Raw genomic sequence first — 26,571 nt, forward strand, 5'->3', positions numbered from 1 at the left:
TATCTGTCAAGTAGGGCCAACCATCCCATCTCCTCCCTCCAGGGGGAGCTGAGAGAGAGAAATTCTCTCCCTTTCCTGCCATCACCCAGCAAGTAGGGAAGCCCCCCCAGGGCAGGTCCTAGGCCCTCCCCTGGCCCTTCTGTGCCCCCTGGAGTAGGGAGCTGGGCAGGGCACACACCTTCGATGCTGGCTGAGGAGATGGCCCTGCTGACACGGCCCTCCATCATGTCATAGGTGCGTTTGGGGGCGGCCGTCTCGTGGGGAGGTCCTGAGCTGCTCCTGCCATCCTCCTTGGAGCACTGGGACACGGACATGCCACCTGGAAACCAGACCAATCTCACGATGAGGGGCAGCCCCAGGGCAACTGTGTGCACTGGGCCCAGGACCAGCAAACCGGCTGGGCCCAATGGGCAGGAGTCAACAGCCTGCGGTCCAGCCCAGGGCCTGTTCTGCTGGCAGGTAGGTGTGTGCCTTTGACCACGCACGGGTAGGTGAGTCTGTGCACAAACATGTCCACTCGTGGGAGCCGACACGTGACGTGAACATGTGTAACCACGTGCACGTGAGCAAAGATGCACCAGCCGAGTGTGAACATGCAGGGTTACCACAACCATTTGTGTGTGTCACTGTGGGTCTCTGTGTGTGTGCACATGTGTGAGAGTGTGTGTGTGTGCGCACCTGGCCACTGAGAACAAAGTGAGGCCACATGCAAGAAACTATGTGCACCTGTGTCCACGTGGGGAGAGTGTGTGTCTGCGGGGAGGGAGGGGACGAGTAGTGTCCACACCCGAGGCGGCCTCGCCAAGCCAGGCTGAGCCCAAAGGGCGACCACCTCAGGCTGGGCATGCGGGCCCCCAACAGGCCGAGGGTCTGAGCAGCCAGGAGGCGAGCCCTGAGGAGGCCAAGGCTTGGTCTCGCCCATCAGGCTGGGGGCTCCTCGAGTGGAGGCCTCTCCTTCCAAGGGTGGCTGAGTCCGGGCGTATCAGAAGCAAGTTCCCGAGAGCCCCGTGCCTGCCCCTTGGGATAAAGGGCGCACTCGCTCTCCCAGGATTTCCAATCATGACCCCACGGGATCCTCAGGGCATGAGCTACTCCAGGGGCTGCAAACTGGTGGCCAGCGGATAGACCGCGTTGCTGCTTCCAAATTTTGCTCAAAATTAATTGCTGATGTTTAAACACTGAGATATTTCAGATAAAAACAGAGAGATTAGAAGTCTGGCCAGCGAGCTCACACTCGTTACAGGACGACAGTCAGCTATCAGAGAACAAGAGGCGGGGCCCCTGTGGACACAGCCATCACTCTCCAGGTCCTCCCCGCCCCCTACTGCCTTCCACCCGGCCTGCGGCCCTCACTAGTCCCAGGAAGCACGTGAGAAATTAAAGGCCTTGATTTACACCCACTCTGCAGATGACAAACTTAAGGCCTGTAGGGGCTCAAGAACTGATCTGGAGGCCTGAGCTGAGATGCCACCCAGGGCTCTGCTCACAACACCTCGACTGCCAGCCCCTCCGTCTGCCCTTCCAGGGCCCCTGACCATCCCCCAGGGCCCTCAGCCGGGTATCGAGGTTGGCACAGAAGACGCAGCTGACGCCCTGTCCCCAAGACCGTCACCACCACTTGGCAGCAGAGAGAGGCAAGTGCCTAAGCCCCACGGTACCACCTCCGCTTCCCGGGACCTGGGAGGCGGGAGGGCAGTCGGGCCAGGCGGAGGTGGAGGGAGAGGAAAAAGCGCCCGCCGCCGCCAGAGAAGCAGTTTGCAGCCCTACAGCTGCCAGCCGCTGAGAGGGGCGCCCATTAGCAGCTTTTATCTCCGTGCCCCTGGGTGCCCGAGGCTGCCAGGAAATTCACATCCCAGCCCTTTACTTCCTTAACTCCTTCCAGGCGGGGCTCCCTGGCTGGGGAACCAGAGAGGGTGAGAGGAGTGAGGAGCACTGAAGTGGGGGGGCCCAGGGCTCAGGGGGTTGGCGCGTCACCCTGGTCATCGCCCCTTCCTGCCACCCACAGCGTTTGCCAGGAGCGCTGGGCCAGAGGCCTGGGGGAGTGAGCCTGGGCTTCTGCTCCCTGGGCCTGTTCCCCTACTACACGTCTAGCAAGGCTGGCCACAAGTTTGCTTCCTAAATTGTAAAGAACCGGGCAGAGGTGGAGACAGCTAAAGCCAATCCTTACCTTCTGCTGGCTTACATACCTGCAGGGATGGGGAGGTCACCCCCTCTCCTGGTGTCACCCCAGCCTTGCCTCCCTGTGAACCCACCTCAATGGGCCAAACACCCCCGCCCCTGCTCCCCCAGTCCCAGGCCTCCTTTCCTCTTGAGGGGCCAGGAGGGTGGACACACAGAAGGACCACTGGACATCACTGCACCTCAGCTCCCACATCCGTAAAATGGGAAGACACGCCTTCGCCCTGGCTCTCAACCACACGAAGCTGACAGGAGGGCCACACACTCCCATAGATGCGTTTTCTGAAGACATCTGGCTGCCCTTTAACCCCAATCATGTTTTCTGGACCCTTCTCTCTTGACCAACTCCAGAAACACCAAAGTCTGGGGTTTGGTGGGCAAGCCACACTGGATGCGGGCAGGTTTCCATGACTCAAGATTAACAAGGTGACGTCCCATGTGCATCCTGGGTGGGCGTCCTGAGAGCTCTCTGAGGGGGCTTCATCTGCTGGGCCCCCAGCATATGGGCGGCCCCCAGTAAACACCAAGTGACCAGATGACCAACCACCTCCAGGTCACCACTGGTCCTCTCACCTAGAGGGTCCTTCCCGGGCATCAAAGATGCCCGAGGATGGGAGGGCCGGGCCAGCCCCTGCCCGCCCACCAGCTCCTGGCAGCCGTGACGGACGACGGGACTCACCCTCGTAGGACAGCACGTGGCCCTTCTTGCCCTCGTAGATGACGTGGCCCTTGGGCAGGCCGTCCTCCCGGCTGCGGTCCAGGCGGCTTGGGCTGTCCTCACCGATGATCCTGGTGATGGTGCCCTTGTACAGGACGTCGGCTGGAGTGCCCTGGGGGTGCGGAGGGGGTGAGTGCCCGCGGGCTCCGGCCGGGGACCCCCACGCTCGCCAGACACGACCCAGCACGCGTACATGCGCACCTTCCAAATCCACACACAGGCACATGTGTGTCCGCCAGTGCACACGTGTTCACACATGTACTGCTTCAGAAGGGCAGAGCCCACCGGAACACAACCACGCAGAACAAAGCATCAGTGATATTAATAATAAGTGCTGAACACTTTCTGTACATCGACTCATTTAACCCTGGAAATAACCCTAAGTCAGGTACTATCGTGCCTATTTCAGATGAGGAAACTGAGGCACCAAGAGGCAAGGTGACCTCGCCCAGGGTCACCTGGCTAACGAGGGGCAGAGCCGAGACTGGAACCCAGGCACTCTGGCCCTGGAGTCTGTGTTGCAACCTGTACTGTATGAATTTTACTTTCTCAGAGCCTGGACGCTGGGATGTCAGCCACGTGCCTGTGACCACATGTCATTCCCAAAACCAGAATGGGGACTCAAATCAGGGCAGGACACCAGAAATCTTAGCTCTAACCCAGGGTTTCTCAACCTCGGCACTATGACCTGTGGGCCAGATGATTCTTTGAGGTGGGGGCCAACCTGGGCACCGTAGGAGGCTTAGCAGCCCTCCCCCCAGGGCTCTACCCACTAGATGGCGGTAGTGCATGTGACCCCCAATCTGCTCCCCCCAAGATGTGACAATCACAAATGTCCCTAGACATTGCCCAGTGTCCCCTGGGAGGCAAAATTGCCCCCGATCAAGAAACAGTGCCTGGGGCTTCCCTGGTGGCGCAGGGGTTGAGAGTCTGCCTGCTAATGCAGGGGACACGGGTTCGTAGCCCTGGTCTGGGAAGATCCCACATGCCGCGGAGCAGCTGAGCCCGTGAGCCATAACTGCTGAGCCTGCGCGTCTGAAGCCTGTGCTCCGCAACAAGAAAGGCCACGATAGTGAGAGGCCCGCACACCGCGATGAAGAGTGGCCCCCGCTTGCCACAGCTAGAGGAAGCCCTCGCACAGAAACGAAGACCCAACACAGCCCAAAATAAATAAATAAATAAATAAATACATATTAAAAAAAAAAAAAAAAAAAAAAGAAACAGTGCCTTAGAGCTCCCTGTTGGGGGCTGTATTCAGGCAGAGAGAAGATAGCCACGTGGGGTAGTGTCCTGCCTTCGACTTCCAAGAACACGAGTCGGGGGTCAGAATATGAATCTGGAGTCAAGACTGCTGGAGGGCAAACAGCAGCTTTACCAACAAGTTGCTGTGTGACCTTTGTCAAGTCACTTTGCCTCTCTGAGCCTCAGCCTGTACATCTACAAAACGGAGACAATCTCTGTATACGATCCTCAAAGGCACCCGTCACAGACAAGCTGTCCCCAAATCAAGACGTCTCTCTTCTCTTTCTACGATTCCAAGAGCTGACTGAGAGATGCAGCTCCAACTGCGTGCCGAGCCCTAGGCTGATGCACTTCGAGTCTCCCCCTGGGAGCTTCTCTGCCAAGAAACATCCTTCTGTGGGGTAAGGGCAGCAACTGGCACCCCTGGCTTTCATCCCAGATCCTGGTCTGCAAGCAGGGGAAAAGCAAGACGCCCTGAATCCAGACCGGTCTCCCGAGACGTCTCAAAGCAGACGCCCTAGATAGGATCCCTTGGCCACACTTTAAAAGGCTTGTGCACAAACAGTGTAGAATAAATGGGCTTTAGTTTGGGTGATAGATAATCCAGGGGCGGGAAGCCACCTCTCTCATCAGGAGAGCCCACGGCAGGGGAGCCGGCAACTTCCCATCAGGAACGGCTCCTCCAGGGGCAGCTGATAGAAGCCCACCCATTGTAAGTCTGTGTTCCTGAGTTTGTGTGTGTAAGCCTGTGTGTGTCCCATGACCGGATTTCATCACCTGGGAGTGAGGCTGTGGGGAAGTCTGACCCTCACACATCTGGCAGCTGCCAGAAACAATCGCAAGGCTGTGAGTGACCCACATGGCTTGGGTCACGGCCACCTGAAACTGGAGGCAGATGGGTGCCCAGGAGCCTTTAATCCCTAACACCTCTGTGAGGATGACTCAGCAAGAGACACTTTTAGCGAAGGGAAAACTGAGTCAGGGAGCGTCGATCCCCTGCCTGAGTCAGCATGTGGTGGGGCTGGGACTTGAGTGTCTGCAGCCCGGCTTTGGGCCCAGGTACCTGCGCAGCTGCCTTCTAAAGCTCATGATTTCAAAACCAGCAGGTTTTAGAGAAACATGAAGCATCAGGGGCTCTCCCCTGTGGTGTGATCTGAGGCCACTGGAGCCAAAGACACCTCCCTATGGGAGCCTGTGGCCTGAAGTTCCACCATTCACGTGCGTGTGTGTGTGTTGGGGGGACGGGTTGTGCGTGTGTGTGTGTGTGTGTGTGTGTGTGTGTGTGTCCAGGCTCCCCTTCCTCTGGCACAGCTGGCACAAAACGCTGGGTCCACTGCTTACTGGCTACACGACCTTGGCTTTAATCTCTGGGCTTCGGTCTTCTCATCTGTAAAATGGGCTGACCTGGACTCTGTGCTAATGTAAACCATCTTGTCTGGAGCGGGTGGAAGGGGAGGAAAAGAAAGTCCGAGGAGCTAAGGACCCCAGGAAGTGGGGGGACCGCCCTCTGTGGTCCACCAGCCAGGGAGGAAGGAGAGGGTTAAACAGGCCCTGTGTACACACTAGGAGCCCCGAGCTCAGTTCTGAACCCCCAGTCCTGACACCGGAGGGGCAGAGTGGTCCCTCTGCAAACCCTTGGATGGGGCAGATGTCACCAGCCGATCCCACACTCCTTTCTGCGGAGCTGGATGTGGCCGGGATGCCAACTCCAGCCGTCAGCCTGTCAACACCACGAGGTCAAGGTTGGCACCAGAGGGAACCTCTGTCCTCCAGGACCGAAGTCACAAAGGCGAGGGTTACGGCAGCACGGGGGGAACCACGGTGGTGGGGGCGGGCTCAGCTGAGCTGCAGAAGCATCTGTCCACTCACCCCCTTGAAGGCGGGGAGTGTGCAGACTCCCTCACTGGCCCCCAAAACTTCGCTGACCCGAACGCCTCCTGTTCCCCGCTCCAGGCACCATGGACACTCGCTGGTCCTGGTGCACACCAGGGACCCTCCCACCTCTCCGCCTTTGCACATGCTGTTCCCTGGGCCCGGAATGCTGATCCCTGAGATTCCTGCAGGGCTCACACCTGAGAGGTCTCCCCGGCTCGCCTGTCTCTGCAGCCTCAGCGGCCCCAGCCATTCTCAATCGCAGTGTTCTACTCAACTCAAAGCACTGGCTACTCTGAAATCACCTGCTCGGTTTTTACCTGTCTGCTTCCTTCTGCTACCCCGCCAGCTCCTTGGGGCCCTTGAGTTCTGTGTTTTGCTCAGCACCTAAAGTCCCAGGCTCCCAGGCTCACGGAATGAGTGGGCACCCCCAGGAAGCTGCCCCATCTACTGAGGCAGATGCTGAGCAGAGATGCGGGGGGAATGGGTGGGCTGCCCACTGGTTCGTCCACAGTCAGGGCCACGTCTGGAGACACCGCCTGCTAGTCCCACCCTGGTCCCTCGTGCCACGGCCCCAGGACACCTACATGGGTGATAGAGCCGCGGTACGTGACGGGGCCCTCGGAAGGCACCCGCGTGCTGGGGATGCCCTTGGTGATGCTTCCTCCTGGAACCGAGCCCAGAGACGTCCCTGGAAGACATGAGACACGGGCTGAAGGGGCGTCTGCAGCCCCTCCCCAGGCCCCAGTCCCAGAGCCACCCAGACTGTGCTCCTGGTGACCCGCAAGTCTGCCCCACCTCCAGTGTCTCAATGCAGAGGGTCCCCCTGCCCCTCAATGGCGAAGTAGACAATTGCGAAGAGACGCTGCTGGACCCTCTGGGAGCTGCAGCTTCTTAGCGGGTTTTGGATGAAGGGTCCCATTCCTGCCTCGACCCTCCCAGGGATGCAGGGGCGGCCGCCGGGGGTGAGCCTAGCTCACATGCCCTCACCTCTCAGCACGGACGTCTCCTGAGCCGTAGGTACCCCCAGGCTCTCCGGTGGCCCAGCCTGGCCCCGTGGGGACAGCTGCTCCTGCTTCACTCCGCTGAAGGGCGCTGGAGATGGGCGAGAGCAGTGAGCCGAGCCTCGGGGCAGGGATTCAGAAGGATGGCCGCCTCCCTGCCTTGTCCAGGGGCTGAGGGACCTCCCCGCCACGCTCGGGCCAGAGTCCCTTAGGGTGAACTGCCCTCCCTCAAGCCCCCAACACAAACAGTGGGAGCCAAGCCTGGGCCATCGAGGTTGAGGGGCCCTAGATCCTTACCCAGCTTCTTGGGGTCCATGGTGAGGGGCAGCCCCATGGTGATGGGGCCCACGGGGGCCTTGGCATGCTCTGAGTACGGGACGTGGAGCTGCACAGACATTCCCTGTGGGAGCAGAGGTCGTGGGGTCACAGAAGCCTCAACCCGCTTTCACGAGGGCCCAAGAGGAGGGGAACCTCAGGATCACACATGGGTCCGAGAGGCCTGGGGCCTGAGTTCCGGCCCTGCTGCCCCTCTGAGCAACTGTGAACAAGTCACTGCCTCTTCTGAGCCTCAGTGCCCTCACCCGTGTGGCGGTCACCATGACCTGGTTTAAAGGAAATGGTGCCCACAAGCGTCTGAGCAAAGCACATGCCTTGCCCCTGCCCTGCGCCACATGGGGGCAGGTCGGAGAGGTGAAGGGGCAGATGGACCGAGGCTCACCACGTGCCAGGGCTGTGTGTCTAGTGCATGCGATTTTCTGTTTCACAGACGGGAAACCGAGGCACAGAGAGGTTAAGTAACTTGCCGAAGGCCACACAGTCTGATCGCAGAGCCCATGCTCTTGAATGGCCCATGGAGTGACCTCCCAAGGTCCTGATGCCTGGGTCAGGCACGGGCAGCTCTGACCCAGCCCCTTGGGTGCCCGACCCCCACCCAGACACCATCAGTCCCAGTGATCACCCCCACCCCGACTTTACAGAGGGAAAGACCAAACCCCTGAAAGAGGAAGGGGCGTTCTCCGGGCACCAGGTTGCACAGTTGCTTCTGGGCGGCTGCCCCTCCCACCTCACCTGGGAGACGGCACCCATTTGCCTCTCAAGGACGCTGGGGTGCTTGGTGGAGGAGATGAGGGGCGGCGGGTTGGAGATGGTGGGTGGGCGTGGTAGGACGGGCCGGGCGCTGTCATGGAGGCCCAGGGGCAGCGGGTGACCTGCAGGGCACGTATCTGTCCATCACAGGGCCCCAGGAGCGGTCAGAGGCAGAGCCCCCAGGCCACTCCCCACCTTGTCCCTGTCCTGCCCAGGTGGGTGCCCGTCCATACGTGCCCCCACTGCTCCTCCCGCCTCTGCCTGATGAGCCGTCTGCATCCTTGGTTCAGACACCACTACCCCAGGGAAGTCTCCCTCCACGCCCCCCAACCCAGGCCCTGGCCCAAGCCCCTCAACTCTCCCCCAGACTCCTTAACTGGTCTCCCCGTTCCCCTTTTACCCTCCAACAGTCCATTCCTCTCACAGGAACCAAAGGGATCTTTTTGGAAAGTCTACTAGTTCACATCCTCCCCTGCTATGAACCTTCTATGGCTCCCCACTGCTCTCCCAGGATAAGGTCTTAGCCTCTGACACAACTTTCAGGTTCACCTGACCTAGTGCTTATGGTCTCCCCAGGCTCACTGGGCACCAAGCTTCTACCATGGCCGCCTGATTCAGTGTCTCAAGCTTCGCCTGCTCTTTCCTGCCTCCGGACCTTTGCACATGCTGTTCCCCCTGCCTGGCATGTCTTTCCCTGTTCTTCTCCTGGCTCTTTCGGCCCACTCATCCTGCAGGATCAGTTCTGCTTAGGATGGCCTTTGCTGACATCACAGTCCTTATTGGCCACTGGCTACGCCCCTTTGATTGCTGGTGGGGCCTGGCAGGGCTGGAGAACCCAGGAAGGATCTCGAATCCAGCCTGACTAGATTTGTAAATCAAAGCAGGCCCCGCCCTCCTCACACTTTTCTCTCCACCTGCCCGCTGTCCATCTCGAAGTCCATGGTGGAAGACAGAGCGCCCACTCTCAGCCTGCCCCTCACCGGCTCAAGCACCTCCTAGGGTGCCCCAGCACCAGGTGCTTCAATTGCAATCCTGTAGGTTTCTCACATCTCACTGGAGCCCCCTTCCCCTTCACCGACCAGACCATCCCTCCCGCCAGGACCCTAAGAACCTTCTGCATGCAGTTCCAAGTCAGTGCACACAGTTGGTGCCCAATGATTGCATGCTGGCTGACTCGGCAAGGAGGCCAGGCTCGGGTGAACTACTCACCAGGCGGTGCGTAGGAGAAGGCCAGGGGGTCAGGGGCGTGCGGAGAGGCCTTGATCACCTCGCGAGGGGGCACAGGGAAGGGCAGGCCTGACGTCCAACACGAGGGATCCGTGGGCAGCTTCTGGCCCTCAGCCGCAAAGGCCGGGAAGAACACGGGCTTCTCTGCTGAGGGGCAAGGCAGGGCAGTCAACCACACCCGGCCAGCCCTCAGGCCCCCAGCCCTGGCTGCCCTGCTCAGACAAGACCCCCTGTGCCCTGCAGCGCCGGCCTCGGCCAGCGGAAGGTTCCGGCCAGCAGTGATGGAGGCCCGCAAGTCTGCAGACCGGGCACCACGCTGACGCCTGTGATGTCCTGTCAAGCACGGATGTGCCTCGGGCTTGGGCTGGGCTTCTCGGCGGCCCCTGATTCCAGCGCTGGAATCCCCCAGGCACTTGCCCGGCACCAGGTCAGCAAGGGGCCTGGACAAACCTCCAAACCAGGGGGCGGCAGATGGTGGCACGGGGCCTGCCCACCGCCCGATTCTGTGTGTACACTTGTGCTGGAACGTGGTCACGTCCACCCGTTTATTTATCGTCTGCAGCAGAGCTGAGGAGTTGCGACAGAGACCGTCTGTCTGGCCCACAAAGCCTAAAATATTTACTATCTGGCCCTTTCCAGAAGAGGCTTGCTGACCTCTTCAGATGACGAAGGCAGTCAGAACAGTTTGCTATGATCTACGTACGTGTGCTCCCGCCAGCACGGCTACGGCCCGGATGCCCGGGATGACAGCGTGCACATGTCAGCCCGTGCGCCGAGCATGTCCCACGTCCAGGGGCTGGGCTGGGCGTTTCGAAAGCGTGAACTCAATGAGCCTCCTTGCAGCCTCGGGAGAAAGAGAGCGGCCGGGCCCATTGTGCTGAGAGGGACCGGAGAACGGACACATCGACAGACTTATCTAAGGTCACCAGCAAATATTTGGCCAAGTCAGGATTTGACCACTGAACCTCCCGGGCGCTGCAGCTGCAGATAACATGATGGCGGAGAGAGCCCTCCCACGGGGGTTCCAACTAAGTGCTCTGCTTAGACTGACTCGGTTATCCTCGCAACACCCTTCAGGGAACTGACAAGGATTATCCCCAATTTGCAGATGGGAACACGGAGGCTCAGAGAGGTGAAGTCACCTGGTCAAAGGCCCACAGCCAGCAAGGGGAGCTCTGAGCCCAGGTGGATGGGCTGCAGGCTGTAACCTTCACCTTTGCCACACACACTGACCACAGCAAGAGGAGCAACGATTGGCCCTGGATTCTCAGGCCTGGGGACAGCCCGCAGACACGGCCAAAGGCCAGGCCATCTTCACGGTGTTCTCCCGCTGGCCACTCACTCTGCTGAAATCGGTCCTAAGCGCCAAACCTCTTCCTGGAGAATTGGTGTCAGGCTGGAGGACCGATGGTTGGGGGGGGGTACGGTGGGGAGGGAGAAGTAGCCAGCTGATAACAACGTGGGAATGCCGGGCCTGGGATGGGAATGGCAGGCAGGTGTCATCCCTCGGGCCACCTCCAGATGACAGAGGGAGGCTCTGAAGAGCCAGCACGGCGAGCAGGGCGCGCGCTGGCAGCGCTGAGAGCCACCTGCTGTGGGCACAGCGGGGGGGGGGGGGTGGAGGCGTGCGTCCCGCACATCCTCCGCTTCTCTCCTGGGAGACAGCGCTCCCCCTGGACCTGTGTGCCTGCTGACGCGGGGAGCCCGCAGGAGGGGCCGCAGATGCGGGGAGTAACCCGGGGCGGGGATTCTCATGCTCAACCAACCGCCAGTGGAGGCGCCCCCCCAGGGCCTGCACCGGGCCCAGAAATTCCGCGCACGCCCCGGACCTCGCTCGTCCAGCCACCCGACCCGGCGCGTGCCTGGGCTGCTCTCTCCAGCTCCGCTCCGGCTGCCGTGGGTGGGGGCAGGGGCGGGGGGTGGCCTCCGGTGCTGGAAGGGAGATCTGGGGCCCGGCCAGGATGGGCCGGCGGCCGAGAGCTTGGAGAGACAACCTGTTCCTCCGGCTGGGCCCAGGGAGCCCGAGGGATGGGCGGGCAGAGCAGCTCCACGCAGGAGCCAGGCGGCGGGGGAGGCTCCTGAGCGACCAGAGAGGTCGGTCGTGCTGGGTGTCACGTTCATGCACGTGCCTACGGGTGTGCTAGCTGCAAGGCAGGCCTTGGTGCCTGATGCCAGGTGCCCCGTCTCCCGTGTGGAGCGATTCCAGGAAACGGCGCGGCCCTCCGCCGTGCCAACAGGCTGAATGCCAGACTCAGAAAGCACAGGTGGTGGCTCACCTTCTCCCAGGACAGGGCCTGTGACCCATCCCAGCAGGCCCTGCCTGGCCCTGTGTGGTGTCCAGCCACCCAAGTATGGCCCAGCCCGGCTCAGATCTGGCGCCGGCCAAGGCTGTTTGGGCCCCTGACACTGCCACGCAGCTATCCGCCCTGGGCTGGTGCCCCAGCCCTGGAATGTCCTTCCAGAGCCAGACCCCACGTCTCACGCTACACTCTTGTCCAGCGAACCCCAGCCCCACCACGGGGAGTCCCGGTCCCAGAGTAGGTGGCTGGCAGGGTCCCAGGAAGAGGCAGACGTTCTGCTTTCAACCCCACACTCGGGTTCATCAGCAGGTCCCACTCTTTGCCTCTGAAACAAAATCCCAATTCCCCCCTTCATGGTCACCCGCACAGTCCAGGCTGCCACCATCGCTGGCCGGGAAAAGCACCGTGGCCTCTTGCATCTGCCCACAACTCCCTGCCGCCCTTCCTCCTCAACAACGGCCAGAGAGGCAGAGAGAGATCTTTCTAAAATAAAAATCAGATTGCCAGACCTCTCCCCAGTCCCCTACACACACACACACACCCTTAAAATTCCTCCAGCAAAGGCTTTTTCTGCACCCAAGACAAAATCCCCACAGTACCATGGCCTACGAGGCCCTACGCAATCTGGTCCCCATCTCCCTGTCCCACCTCCTATCCTACCCCCTCTCCAGCCACCACGATCTCCTGGCAGCTCCGCCAACACACCAAGCTTGTTCCCACCCCAGGGCCTTTGCACGTGCTGCTCCCTATGCCTGAACGCCCTTCCCCCCGATCTTCCCACGACTGCCTTCTCCTCTTCACGGAGAGCCTTCCCTGAGCCCCTCATCACTCCTTCTGCTTTGTCTCTTTTGCTGCATGAACCAGCCTAAGGTCATCTTGCTTCCTTACGTGTACCCCCGTTTAACGTCCTCTTACAAAAACAGCAGCTCCTCGGAGCGGGAACTTCATCCTGCTCACTGCCGAACCCCCGCTGCCTGGAACGGTGCTTGGCGATCGTGGGTGTTCAACCAATGTCCTGGCCCCGTGGCCACAAGCTGGCCTGTGCGCCAGCCAGGACGCACGCCCGCCCATGTGGGTGGCATCCCAGACTTCCTGCAGCAGGTGAAGGCGGCAGGCAGGGCGGGCTGACCAGCGGGGGAGTGTCTGGCGGGCCCTGTCACCTGTGAAGTGTGGGGCTGGCCTCCTTCGGGGACATCCCTGTTCTTCGTCCTCCGGCACACGGCACCGCCCTCAGGGAGGCTCAGGGCCGAGGGCCGCCCGGCTTTCTAGAGAAGGCGGGACGCCGTACCAGAGGCTGCCGGGGGTGGGGACGCAGGTGGCCCCGGCTGCCCACACCTGTCCCTGGGCTGCGTCGGTCAGGGAGGACGGCCTGGGGTCCTGCTGCCCTCAGACCCCTAGAGCGGCCCGCAGGAGCCTGGGCTAGTCCAGCGTTGGGGGAGCCTCTGGGGGGTCAGCCCCCGGTGCCTGAGACGTGTCAGGCTGGTCTGGGATGGGTGTCCCTTTGGGACACAGGCTTGAGACTTCTTGGGCCCGGTGCGGGGTTGGGGCAGAGGCAGAAGATCCAGAGAACGAGAAACCATTGCCCCACCTGTCTCCTGACCTTGAGCTTCACGTGGTGACAATAAAGCCTGCCCCGGGCAGTTGCTGCAACACAGCTGCTCAGGGAATCACCCCACTGGCTCCCCAGTGAACCCAGCGGCCTCGGCCTGGAGTAAGGTCAGGGTGAAAGCTGGAGGGGGCAGTGTTTCCTGCCCAGGCCCCAGAGTTGCTGCCAGCTGGTGCTGAGCCCCATGGTTCTAGAAGCTCATGTGTGGACTGAATCACGTGGAACCAGAAACTGAGCCATAGACATGTTTTCGTACATGCACAGCGCTTTTGAAGATTTTGAGAAGTTGACAATGTTGAGAAATTCGAAGATTTCACATGAAAAGATGGATTTCTAGCTTCTCTGGAAGAACAACCCCAGGCCTGTATCACCACATGGTGACTCTCGGCTGAAGCCAATATGCGCCCACTTTAGAAAGAACAGGAGTCTCCAGCTGCCCCAGTGCCCCCCCCAACTGCCTCACTCCCCCATGTTTCGCTCATTTACTTCGCCTGCCCGGCCACTGCAGCCTTGGAGTCTGCAGCAGCTGCTCTGCACACAAAGGCCCCTTACGCCCACCCGCCTGACCCCTCTCCCCCATGCTCCCGGGGCCACTGACACACACTCACCCTCCTTCTCAGCAGGAGGCACAGGGCTCCTGCTTTTGCCTCGAGGGCTGCTGCCGGGCTGCTGGGGGCTGTCGCTCTCCGGCTGCAGGTGCTGCGGTGGCGGAGGAGCAGGGACAGCCGGCTTGGGGGGAGCCGCGTCCTCCCGGGGGGGCTCGTGGGCTTTGGTGACCTGCTGAGGGAAGCCGGGAGGAGTGACCACCTTCACAGGCCGTCCGTCCACAGCTCGCAGAGATCAGGGACGGCCTTCCAGGCCCCCTGCGTGGGACCAGCCTGGAAACTGAGGCCCGGGGGGGGAAGGCAGCGACGTGCCCAAGGGCACACGGCTTGAGGGCCAGGAGGGTAGGGCTTTGCACAGAGTGTAGGGGGTGTGCCCGCCCATCCCAGCTGCCCGGCCGTGGATGGGGGAGCCCCCGTTACCCTCCTCATCAGCCCCTTCCCCCTTCCCCAAATCGCTCCGGGTCTCAGAGGGATCGGGGCTGACCAGTGGGACCGGGCCTGGCCTTGGGGAGTGGGCAGCGTAGCTTGGCGCACCTTGTGCCCCTCACTCGGAAAGCCCTGGTCAGCTCAGAGTCTTTCAGCCCAGAGCCCCCAGCTGCATTTGAAGGCCAGGCCCACCTCCTCGGAGAGGGACGGCTTTGGCCACGACTGAGCCATCACGAGTAAGGGGCACCTCTGAGGGTCCTCCTGCTTGGCCTGGAGAAGAACCTTCCAGCTCCCCTCCTTCCCCAGCGAAGGGCCTCTCGGTAACTGTGGGGCGCCACCCTCCGCTCCGAGGAGCTGTGACAGCGGGTTGGGGGGAGCTTTGTGCGAGGTCTGGGCGGCCCTGGAGAACCCTCGGCGGGCGGGGGTGGTGAGAGAGGCCAGGGCGGACACCCCGCCTGTCTCCACGGGGCTTTCCCCAGGGAACAGGAGACGCGGGCAGAGCCAGGCTGCAGGTGCCGGCGCCCCGCCTGCCCGGCCAGATCTACCGTCCCCCCAACAGGAAGTGGAGGTCGCAGGGGCTCGGGGGCCGCGGCCTGGCTCGGCAGGAGTCCTGGGGCGCGGGAGGTGGGCCCGGGACTCACAATCGGGGGGATGGCGGCCGCCCGCTGTTTCAGCTGCTTCAGGTCCAGCGGCTTCTGGGGCGAGGCGTTGGTCCTGGCGTCGCTGGTCGGGGTGAGGAGGCTGGGCCGTGGCGACAGGAGCCTGTGGGGGAGACCAGCGTCAGGCCCACGGGCTCCCGGCCTCCTGGCTCCAGCCTGGATGACGGGGCCGGAGGGGCTGCCAGAGAGAGGCGAAGGTCCAGGATCACGGGGCCTAGGAGACCTGAGGTCATGTGGGGTCTCCTCCCTTCCTCCCTCCCTCCTCTGGTTCATGAAGGCCCCACAAGGGGCCAAGACCCCTCCCACCCCAGCCCAGAGGACCAGCCAGGGTCAAACACTCCTGAGACAGCCCAAGGCAAGGAAAGCCCCAGAGAAACCCACACTCAGGGCCCGCACCACGCTCGGCCCTTTGGAAGCTGCCAGAAAGGCCAAGAATCAACCAGCTTAAGGCTTGGGAGCTTGGGAGGTTCAGGGAGACTATCCATCACCCAAGTAGGAGAGGCTCAGGGGCCAGGGTAGGGCCTGGGGCATGGCGCTGAGAGGACCTTGCTTATTGGAGACCGGAACTGGGGAGCCCCCACTCAGCCCGAATGCAACCCGAGAGAATGGGAATCTCGCCTGCACAGCGTTTGCTGAGGCGCTAAAGCAGGCGGGTACAGGCTCTGCATGGAGGGGCTGGTCAGCGTGTACACGGCCTGCCCAGCAGCCCTAAGTGGGGCTGTGGTGCTGAGCCAGGGCCTGCAGGTGCCTCGTCCTCTAAAGCAAGGTCACGTCTGTCTGCTGCTGACATGCAGAATGGGGCAGCGCACCTGCACAGGGTGCACGGTGTGTGTGTCGGGGCAGGGGGGTAGTGGGGGGGGCTGAAACACGGTGGGATGCCGGCAACAGGGTCACTCCAGTGTAGAGCTGCAGTGCCTGGGACACCGGAGCAGAGCCTGCCCTGGGGTGTGGCTCCAGAGCTGCTCACGGGTGTCGCCTCCTTCAGGAAGTCTTCAGGGATTTCCAGAACGCGCCAGAACTGACCACAGTGCCCTGCCACAAATCCCCGTCTGCCTCCCCAGCTGGCACGAGGGTCTCTAGGGCAGGAGCTGGGTCTGCTGCAGCCTCAGAACCCCTCACCCACCCACCGGGGCTGCCTGGTTCCTGCCCAGCTCTCGGTTCCCTCCTGTGACCCGCAGTTGTTGAATACACAGCAGGCCTGGTGTTGTGCTTGGGGTGCGTGGTTGGAGACCCAGAATCCAATGTCTGCTTGCAGGGCGCCAGAGCCGGCTAGATGATCAAACGGTACACACAAAGGCATTGGCCGTGGGCTGGATTCAGCCAGAGGGCAAAACGAAGGCCAGGTCCCCAAAGCCAGAGGGTCCTGTTGGTACAGCCCTTAGTGTGTACTGTGACCATCCTGGCTGATGCCACAGTCAGACTGCAAGCACAGCCACTGCCTTCCAGGTAAGAGCCATGACCACCAGGATGCAGCTCACGCCGCCCGGTGCTGGCTGCCGGACGCCCAGCAAAGAGCAGACCACGGCTGCTTCCTGCAGGTGGAGCAGGACAGACGGGTGACATGCCGCTGAGGTGCCCTCTGCTCTCTGCAGTGAGACCATGGCCGGTGACCGGGACCACAGCCCGTGACAAGCCAGTCCCGAGGGCGCTAACCCCCTGCCCGCATCTGCCACACACTCAGCCGAGCAGAGTCAGTCTCGGCGACGCCCACTGGCGCTGCCCGTGGCATGCAGGTGGCGCCGGGCGCAGAGGTCGGCGTGACTTCTCCGCGCTCAGCTGGTCTCCAGGGTCCTCCCGACCCGGCTCACCCTCCCTGCCGTCCTCACCTCTCTCGACCTCTCCAGGTCCTGCTTGCGCTCCGAGGACCACCTGAGGCCTCTCCTGCTGTAGCTGTCCGTCCTTGCTCCCCTGGGCTCAGGCCCAGCCCCATTTTGCCCACCACCCTCGGGCCAAGGCACCCTGACCAGGTCCGAGAACTGATGTCATCACCCATCCTGCCTTCCCCACCTCCAGATTCAGCTGTCACCAAACACTGCCCCACACGCCCGTCGCAACTAATTATCAATGTCCATTTAAACCAACTTGCATTTGTAGACTTAAATTTAAAATGAATATACTGCAGCCACTTTGGAAAACACTCTGGCAGTTCCTCAAAAGGTGAAACAGAGTCACCGTAGGATCCGGCAATTCCGCTGCGGGGCATATACTCGAGAGAATGCAAACACACATCCACACAAACACTCGTTCACGCAAGATCACAGCAGCCACTGTTCACAAGCGCCAAAAGGTGGAAACAACCCAAATGGCCCAAATCAGATGAATGGATAAACAAAATGTGATGTATATATATATACAACGGAATATTATTCAGCCATGAAAGGATGAAGTGCTGACACAGGCTACAACATGGATGAACCTCAGAAACATGACGCTGGGTGCAAGAAGCCAGTTGCAAAAGGCCACGTACGGCACGGTTCCATTTACATGAAATTCCCAGAAGAGGCAGATCCATAGACACAGACAGAGGAGATGGATTAGCGGTGACCAGGGGCTGGAGGTGGGGGATGCGGAACGACTGCTAATGGTCTGGGGTTTCTTTTTGGGGCAGTGAAAATGTTCTGGAATTAAAGAGTGGTGATGATTACACAACTCTGTGAATGTACTAAAAACCACTGAACTGTACACTTCAATGGCTGAATTGTACGGTTTGTGAATTATGTCTCAATAAAGCTGTTACAAGGAAAAGATAAAGAATATACTATTTGCCAGCCATGAAGTCAAGGGTTTGTTATATTAACTGTACTGTTTCTACAAACAATAAAGTAATAATGTTAGACTATTATTTGCTGTATAAATTACTCTAAAATGCAGATTTTAAAGTTAAAATATAAACTTTTATGTTTTTGTAAATATAATTTTATAGGGACACAAAATATGCTTTTATAATACATATAAAATAAGCAAAGTGTTTGTGTCTCACTCTGATTGTCAGCAAACTAGGACCTCCTACTCAGGCCTGTGTCCTGCCTCGGTTTCCCAGTGGCTTCTCGTCCAGACAGGGGGCAGTCAGATTGGAGGGGGCAGGGGTCGCCCCTCGACTGCTCTCAGCAGGCACCAGCTGGGGGCGGGACGAGCACAGAGGTCCAGACCCCTCTTTCCTGAGTCCCCCCCTAACCCTCACCCAGCAAGGCAGGAGCTCAGTGGGGACTGCGGCCATGGGCACAGCACTTCACAGTTGACGAGATGACAGCCTGACAGCTCACGGTAAAGAGGGCGGCATCCAAGAACAAGGGTCTGGATTCAGATCCTCAACAAGCCCAAGGGTCCTGAGCTCCCCCCACCGGGGAGCGGGAAGATGCCTGGTGCTCACGTGGCCCCCAACCCCCCTCATCCCACATCCACGGTGGGCGAGAACCACCTCCAGGAGGCCTCCTCGTGGCAGCGCCCTCCCTCTGTTCTCTTTCCTTTGTTTTCTTGGAAGACAGGGCTTTTATTTTCCTCCCTGGAGGCCTGGGTAGGGTAGGGGCTCTCGGAGCCTGGCACTGTGCACGTGACCCGGGACAGGCGGGGGAAGCCAGCAACTTGGCTGAGAGCAGCCAGGGCCCCGCCCCCCACCCCATATTCAGGGCTCTGGCTCCCAGTTCAAATCCCACCTTTGGCCGTATGACTTAACCAGCTGTGCCTCACTCAGTTTCCCCCCATCTGTAAAATGGGTATGAGAACAGTCGCTCCCTCCGAGGACTGTCCTGTGGGTGGAACACAGGAAGCCCCGAGAACAGCACCTGGCACTGAGCGGCTCGGGCACCTTCCCATTCCTGTGGTTTTCCTTCCCACCCTGGAAGACCAGGGCTGGGGGAGGGGGAGGGGCCACAGGGGACTCTGGGTCCTGCAACAGTGTGCCCCCTCTCTGCTGAGCCCCCCTTCCCCAGCTTTCTCATTATCACTGGGCTGGGATAGGTGGGACCGTGAACAGTGTCCACACAGACGAAGTCATGTTACTCCCCTGTGCTCCCAGGATAAAAGTGCACTCCTTCCCTCGACCCCTGGCGCCCTGTGGAGCCAGGTTGGGCCGGGTCCCTGCCCACCTCTGTGACCTCCTCTCCTGCCTTCCCCTCTTCCCTTCACCCGCTCCGCACTCAGCCACAGGCCTCTTTGCTGTCTACTGAACATAAGCTCATGTGGCCACAGGACCTTTGAACTGGCTGTTCCCACTGCTGGCTTTCCCTCCATGTCTCAGACTGTGTGTTCTGGTCACCCTTCAATGTCACCTCCCTGATTGCCCCTCCCACTCCCCCCACCCCCAATCTCTCCACCATCCACTTATCACACGAGCATTCCCTTTATCCCATTACCGTTCCAGTTCCGCACTAGTCACTCTCACTAAAATGTAAGCTCCCTGGAGCCAGGACCTCATCTGTCCTGTGCCTGGCACCCCTTGAGCCCAGGATGGCGCCTGGCACACACTGGTGCCCAGTTAATCATTTACGGAATAAAGAAATAAAGGAGAAATTGCTGTTACATTCTTTCAAAGTTCCAGGGGCTCAGCAGAAGAAGCCACATTCCAGCCTCCTCCTGGAGTGACCTTTGGGGAAGCCTGAAGCAGTTCCAAAGGAGGGCAGTTCCAAAGTGCCAGGCTGGCTCGTAACTCCATTATCCTGACAAGAAGCCCATAAGCTGGGATACCCACACCCATCTTATACGTGAAAACACTGAGGCCCGGAGAAGCGACTTTCTGGAAGGCCCAGCCCTGCCAGAATGTGCCCAGGCACCTTCTCTGGGAAGTGGAACAGGCGGGGGCCGGCAAGCTCAAGGCTCTGCAATCGAAGCCAGTATCTCTGGCTGTGGGCCAAGAAAACTCCCAGGTGGAGCTGCCTGGCAGAGAGTGAGGGAGAGTAAGAGCAGGATATGATCTTCCCTCCCCAAGTCGTCCGGGTACGGGCCAGAACGAGAAGCATCTTGCGTCTGTCCAGGGACGCCCAGTTCACTGCGCCGGGACTGCCAGGCGGGAGGGAGGGCTGTGGGCATGAAGCCAGGACCGGGGGTCGCCTGGGGGCCCACCCATCCCGCCGGCCCTCCCGGGAGGCGCTGGCTGCCAGGGCGCGCTCTGACGCATCTCGCCTGCGTCCTCCGGCGCCTGCCTGGCCCTGTGTGGCTGTGGCCGGGGAGGGGAGAGGTCAGGAGGCTGGCCTGAGTCCAGCCTCACCCTGAGGCCGGGGGACTGGCCTCGGTCACAGAGGGTGTGACAAACCAGGTGTCCTGACTCCCAGCCCAGGGCTCCTGCTCCCGAGGGATCGAATGCTGGACGCTCAGGCAGGAAGAGTGGATGGAAGCCAGACCCAGCTGGGGGAGGGAAGGACACGTCCCTGGGCGGGGCTGGGGTGGGGAGCAGCTGAAAGTAGGCTGCGGGGCTTCAGGCCTGGCCCGAGAGGTCCAGGCGGGCTGTCAGGATCCAGGCCAACGCAGCGAGCTGTCCAGCCCGTCAGGCCGTGTGCACCCAAAACACAGACTCCGGGAGGCCGCTTATCAGCGTGGCTGTCCCATGAGCTCAGCACTCTTCCCACTAAGAGCAGAAACATGTGTTTCCATGACTCTGTCCCCGCGACCAGCAGGAGTGGGGTGGGGAGCCGCCCGCCCTGACCCCATTACCCAGGCGCAAAGAGTGAGCCGAGTGGCCAGACCCTGGCCCAGGGCCCTCCCGGGCAGACCGAGCCGCCACAAGCACTGTTTTCCAAGCTACGCCCTCTGGGCAGGAAGCTCAGGGCCTCTGCGCCCTCAGAAACCTGTTGGCCAGGCCTTTGCTCATCAAAGGGTCACACAAGCGGGGTGAGGGTCCCGCCAGGGACCCCCGGACGCAGGAGGCAGAGGACGACGTGGCTCACCGGCTTTTGTGGACCATGTGGGGACCCAGAGAGCTCTGACCAAGTCTGAATTTCATACGAAACGTTCTAGAAGTTGCCATTTTCGCATGCCCCAAGGTGAATCATGGGGCAGAGGAAACGGCTCCTGGTGAACAGGTCGGATTTGAAAGTCAGATTTTCCTCCCTCTCGTGCTGCCCAGAACTTTTCCGAGAGACGTGAGAGGAGAGAAAACAGACTGCACTGTTTTCAGTCAAAATAAAACTGGCCGGCCTGCCTCACTAAATTCTTCAAGCCGTCCAGACGTGAGCGGGAGCCGATCTCTGCAGCTCTGCCCTCCGCTGCCCACATTTGGCCCTAAGTGGGGTCTACGAGCTTTGGCTCTGGTCGGGGGTCTCGGGGACCCTCCGCGGGCAGAAGAGGAACCAGCAAGGATCCCGGAATCCGCCACTTTCCCCCGTGTCCACCGTCACCAGCCTCACCGGCTCCTGGGACGTGGCCGCTGCCGCCTTCCAACCCGTCTGTATGCCTGTGACCCTGTGGCCCCCGTTAACCCCCCGCCCCCTCCCAACACACAGCGGCAGGTTTCAGAGCCTGAGACACACCCCAGCTCTCTCAGGCTCTCTCCCTCTGAGGACAAAATGCGGCGGCCACTCAGCCAGAGGGGTCGCACGAGGTGGGCTGGTCTGCTGACCCTGCCTCTTCCCAAGCTGCCCCGCCCCGCTCCACCACTCAGGGCCTGGATCACGCAGGCTCAGCCCCACCGCGGGGCTTTCGCACTTGCTGTTCCCACCGTGTTGAGGGGAGAATTGCGTCCCCCAAAATACGTTCAAGTCCAAACAGCCAAGTACCCGTGAACGTGAACTTCTTTGGAAACAGGCTCTTTGAAGATGTGACCAAGTTAAGATGAGGTCCTTAGGGTGGACCCTCATCCAGTGGACTGGTGTCCTTAGAGCAAAAGGGAAATTAGGGCACACAGACACACAGGGAGAATGTCACGGGACCACGGAGTGCTGCGTCTACGAGCCAAGGACGGCCGGCACCACCGAGGCAGGAAGGAGCCTTCACACGGCGTGGCCCTGCCGACGCCGTGACTTGGGGGTGGTCCTCTGTGGCGGAGGCTCCAGATGCCAATCCACGCTGCCCAGCACACTGCCCCCTGGCTCTCCCTGTGGCTCCTCCTTCCCCGTCCAGGCTCAGCTCAGAGGCCCCCGACACCGCCCTCTCCCACCACGGAGCTCCTGAGTCTGGACCACTCAGTGGCGGCCTCCCCCACCTCCGAGGCAGGCGCGGAATTGGCCTCGTGCGCTGCTGTCTCGGTGTACAGGTGGAGTAAGTAAACGGAGTAAGCGTTTACGGAAGGAGCCGCCGCCCGGCCCGCCCACTCACCTGTTCTTGTCGCCGCCCTCGGGCTCGTCGACCTCGTCGGCGCTGCAGGTGGCGCTGGAGTCGCTGTCCTGGGGGGCGCCCGAGCCCTTGGCCGCGAGGCCCTTGCCCCCAGGGCCTCCGCCCTCCTTCTTCTCCACCTGGAGCGCGCCCTCGGGGGCGGCCTCGGCTGCGGCCTCCGTGCCCTTGACCTTGGCGGGCCCCTCCTCGGCAGCCTCCTCCTTGCACTCGCTCTTGATGGGCTCCGAGGGGGGCGCCTCGCCAGGCTCCTCCGTCTTGCCCACGTCGGCTGCCAGCTCTGGGGCCGCAGGGGGCTTCTGCTCCTCCCCCTCTTCGGCCGAGGGGGCGGCTGCGGCCTCTTCCTCCTTCTCCTCCTTGGGGACCACAGCAGGGGCCGCGGCAGGCGAGGCGGGTGCCGGTGGGGACGCGGGCGGGCAGGCGGCTTCGGGGGCCGGGGCGGGCTCGCTGGGGGCCGGGGCGTCCTCAGGTGGCGGGCTGGGGGGCTCAGGGGGTGGCGCGTCGGCGCCCGGGGTGGGCGGGGGCTTGGGCCCGTTCTGCGCGGCGTCCTTGGCGGCCTCGGTGCGGGGCGACGGGATGCTCTCGGTGTCGGAGCTGTTGTTGACGGTGGCTGTGCGGGGACAGTGAAGATGGGGTGAGCGGTGCCGGGGGCTCAGGGTGGAGGCAGGCCCGGCCCTCCCCACGGCCCCCTGGCAGCCCCGACTGCACACCCGGGCTCCAGGCAGGGGCTCAGGGCGCTGCGACCCCATCGCTTGACACCACGCAGCCCTAAGGCTCCTACACGCCTGGGCAGCGCCCCCCCCCGGCCCCTCCCAGTGCCCTGTCCTCCTCTGGCCACCCTCTCCACCTGCTGACCCTGGAGCCCAGCAACCTGTTAACTTCCAACCCCCGGGTGGGCGGCCAGCACCCCCCAGAGTCAGGCTGGGGACAGCCAGGGCTGCAGGCCTTTGTTTTAGGGTCTCCTTGTTCTCATCTGGGCTGCAACCCTGGCTCTGCCCCGGCTGGTGGCCTGGCCCTGGTAACACAGGTGACCTCCCAGCCTTGCTTTCCCCATCTGTAGGGTGGGGAGAACAGTTCCCACCCCACAGGGGCTGTGACAGCACAGGATGACACCTGGTAACTGTTTGCTGTTGTATCATCACTGCTGTCATCGTAACACGATGACATAAAATGGGGCCAGTGAACTCGAAGGAGCCCACGGGGAAAGGGTCCACAACGACTGCATCCCCCAGCCACTTCCCACAGGGCTGGTGCACAGCAGGTGCACGATAAGTATTGATCGAATGACTGAACGTGTGTACAGATGAAGGGAGAGGGGACCTCCGCTCCAGGCAGGCCTGGCTCTTTAGGCTTAACAACCGCTCCTGTCACTTCTTGGGTTTCAATTTTCCCCATTTTCTACAAAATGGGGACATCCGAAACCCCCCTCCTCCACACTTCCTGTTGGGGAAATCAAACTGGGTAAGCGTCGCAGGTGAACACACTAATGAAAAAATCAACCAAGCAGTCAAGCCGAGCACACTAATCTGCAGGAGTGAGCCTGGGAACAGCATGGGGAACAGACACTGCGTGGAGGAGGGGGGACAGAGGTGGTGGCAGCACAAATGGTGGTGCTCACAGGCAGAGGCGTGCTCACAGAGGTGGGGCCCCTCGTAGAGAAAAGGCCCCCTTGAGATGCCCCCCGCCCTGGTCAGGCCCTACCCCCGCCCCCGACGGCCAGCTGGCCACATTCGTACCTGGGCCACTGCATTCCCCTCTGGGTACCTCGTTCCCAGAGGCGTGTAAGGCTGGAAGGAAGTGAGAGAAGGGTTAGAAGCGAGGTGGCATGAGCAGCATGTGGGGTGGGAGGAGGTTCTGTGGCCAGGCAGGGCTGGGAAAGGGGCCCAGGGCCCAGCAGACAGCAGGAGGACCTACAGCCCTGTCCCAAGAGCCCTCACCCCTGAACACTCCTGGGTGCCCTCGGACAAGTCACTGGCTCCTGGGTCCTGGGGTGGGAGGTGCTGGCCTCAGAGGTGGGCAGGGCTGGGGGAGAAGCCTTTGGGGCTGCCTGGCCCTGTCTCACCCCTCAGACGCAGAGCCAGGCCAGCAGGGGTTGCTGGTGCCCTGCACAAACGCTTCCTTCAGTTTTCACTGCCTCCAGACCCCCGGCCTCTCCCACTTTAAGGCCCAGAGCAAAGGCCATCCCTTCCAGAAATAACAATCCCAACAAGAGCAACACAGGGCTCGCTCTGTGGGTGCTGGGCTCCGGGCAAAGCTCTTCACACACACGACTCATCTCACCCTCAATAACCTCTAAATTGGAGATGATCACCATTCTCCTTTTCAGATGAGAAAATAGAGAGGTTGAGTCACTTGCCCCAGGCCACACTGCGTGGAGGCAGGAGGGGGTTGACCCCAACATCCTGTGTCCCTAACCACCGGTTCCTGCCCCTGCCTTCTGACTCCGGCAATGTCACTCCCTCCTTTCACGTCATCAGACCACAGGATGGAGGGGGCCAGCGCTGAGGTCCCCTGGACAAGTGGCTTCGCCCCAGAGTCTGTGTGTTCATCTACAAAAAAGGGCGGTTCACGCCTGGCTCTCTCCCTTACCCAGAGGCTTGTCTCCGTCGGGGGTTCTCAGACCTGAGCGAGCCTGAGGGCCGTGAAGACTCACATGGCTGGGCCCATGCCCAAAACGTTTCTCACTCAGTAGGTCCAGGTGGGGCCCGAGAATCAGCACTCCTGACAAGTTTGAATCCTGGTCCCCAAACAGGCCAACTGGTTACCTTGGGTAACCTCTCTGTGCCTCAGTGTCCTCATCTGTAAAATGGGGTGATGACAGCACCCATTGGACTGTTGTGACAATTAAAGGGAATAACTCAAGGCTGTTGCTCTTATGACCATGATCTTTACTAGAGACACTACGGGGCCAAATGGATCACTCCTCCCTCCCCTGGATTCACCTCCAGCCTGGATACGACACGGCACTTGCTGCCTGCCCCGTGGAGGGAGGGGTCTGCAGTGCAGTTGGGGCTGGCGGGGTATTCCAGAAGGTTCCATCGTGGTGACCTCAGACCCTAACCCAGAACCTACCTCACTTCCCCTATCCTGGTCACAGGGACAGAGTTACGCAGCGAATGCCGGCCGGACTGGCAGATTCCAAGTCCACCAGCTACAGGACACCCCATGTGAGTGATTCTCCTCTCCCTGGGCCTTGGTTTCCTCATCTGTAAGATGGGAACATCACCCTGTGCCTTTGGGCAGGATCTTCTAAACTGCCTCCTTGATGTGCACAGAGCCATCAGGTGGTCACAGAAGCCTTGGATTCAGCCAGACCAGCGCCCCCGGCCCCCCTACGCAGCAGAGAATGCCGCTCCCCCCATCCTTGATAGGTTGTGTGAACCCTACAAGTGACAGGGAGCTCACCACCGCGTAGTTCTCTTACTGGGCAGCGCCTGTTCTGCTTTTAATGCTGAGCCAAAGTCTGGCTTCCTTTAACTTTCCCACCAAGCCTGCATCCTGCCCGGATGGATATTTAAAGAGGGGATTGGGTTTCTGCTCCCTTTTCCTGGCTACAGACCCAAGATCCAGAATGCAACGACCAGAGGGATCTGGAGCCTTCCATCAGACACTGGTCAGGCCTCTGGGCAACTTGGGCTAGAAAGACCCAAGGCTGGCAAGGAGGCCAGACTCACCTCCCCAGGTCCATCCCCAATGCGAGACAGTAATAACCAAATGGCTTGATTCTCCATTTTCAACCAGGAAGTAGGAGTCAGGCTGGTGAATACACTGAGGGCTGGTACAGCCTGAGTTTATTTGCATGTCTTGCTCACGGAGCCAGGGAGTGATTCACACTTTCCTCACACGTTGGCAGAAGTTTGGGAGTTTAAATGCAGAGACAGGCAGATAGGAGGGACAGGAGGAGAAAAGGTTCCCTTCACCAAGAACTTGAGGCCCCGCTGGGGAGCTCTGGCCGGGGAGACGGCGGAAGGAGAGGCAGAGACATTCAGCGACGCAGGGGTTGGGGTCTTCAGGGGTGTCATGCCTTGAGGGCTGGTGTAGACCAAGGAAAAGGGAGAGGGGCGGGGGCCAAAGGCAGACTGATCAGTGACCAGGGGTGCAAGCCTGGTGTCGGGCAGCCTGGTGTAACTCCCGAGTCTACAAACACTGATTACACAGCAGAGCCGCAGGTTACATGGGGGCCAGGCTCTGAAGTTAGGTGACCATCTCGTGCAGTCAGAAATCCTCCTTTTGAGAAGTGGGCCAAACTGCCTGTGCAATTTAAATGACTGATTCTTGCTCTCTCTTTAGCAGCCCTCACCTGGTGGGAGAATTCATCTAAGATCAGGGCAGACGATGCATCTGTGTGATACCTGGGGTGCCTGGTGTAACTGCCCTGAGCCTCAGTG

At 60.8% G+C, this 26,571-nt stretch overlaps 1 protein-coding gene across 22 annotated transcripts in view; it reads right to left on the reverse strand.

Moving 5' to 3' along the window:
- NCOR2 (nuclear receptor corepressor 2) overlaps positions 1 to 26,571 on the reverse strand; it is a 225,217-nt gene that overhangs the window by 21,024 nt on the left and 177,622 nt on the right. For 11 of the 22 annotated variants that reach the window (XM_057525940.1, XM_057525957.1, XM_057525952.1 and 8 more), the window contains 11 exons: positions 23,920 to 23,970; positions 22,169 to 22,793; positions 14,906 to 15,026; positions 13,842 to 14,013; positions 9,310 to 9,474; positions 8,083 to 8,237; positions 7,312 to 7,414; positions 7,001 to 7,105; positions 6,598 to 6,701; positions 2,858 to 3,008; positions 179 to 319 (listed from right to left, as the gene is read on the reverse strand). In XM_057525940.1, coding sequence (XP_057381923.1) covers positions 179 to 319; positions 2,858 to 3,008; positions 6,598 to 6,701; positions 7,001 to 7,105; positions 7,312 to 7,414; positions 8,083 to 8,237; positions 9,310 to 9,474; positions 13,842 to 14,013; positions 14,906 to 15,026; positions 22,169 to 22,793; positions 23,920 to 23,970 — 1,893 coding nt within the window. The remainder of the gene's footprint in view (positions 1 to 178; positions 320 to 2,857; positions 3,009 to 6,597; positions 6,702 to 7,000; positions 7,106 to 7,311; positions 7,415 to 8,082; positions 8,238 to 9,309; positions 9,475 to 13,841; positions 14,014 to 14,905; positions 15,027 to 22,168; positions 22,794 to 23,919; positions 23,971 to 26,571) is intronic. The other 11 variants (XM_057525959.1, XM_057525958.1, XM_057525956.1 and 8 more) reach the window with 6 other exon arrangements.

This window comes from Balaenoptera acutorostrata, chromosome 13, assembly GCF_949987535.1.
Source record: "Balaenoptera acutorostrata chromosome 13, mBalAcu1.1, whole genome shotgun sequence".
In the NCBI taxonomy this organism is placed as follows: Eukaryota; Metazoa; Chordata; class Mammalia; order Artiodactyla; family Balaenopteridae; genus Balaenoptera; species Balaenoptera acutorostrata.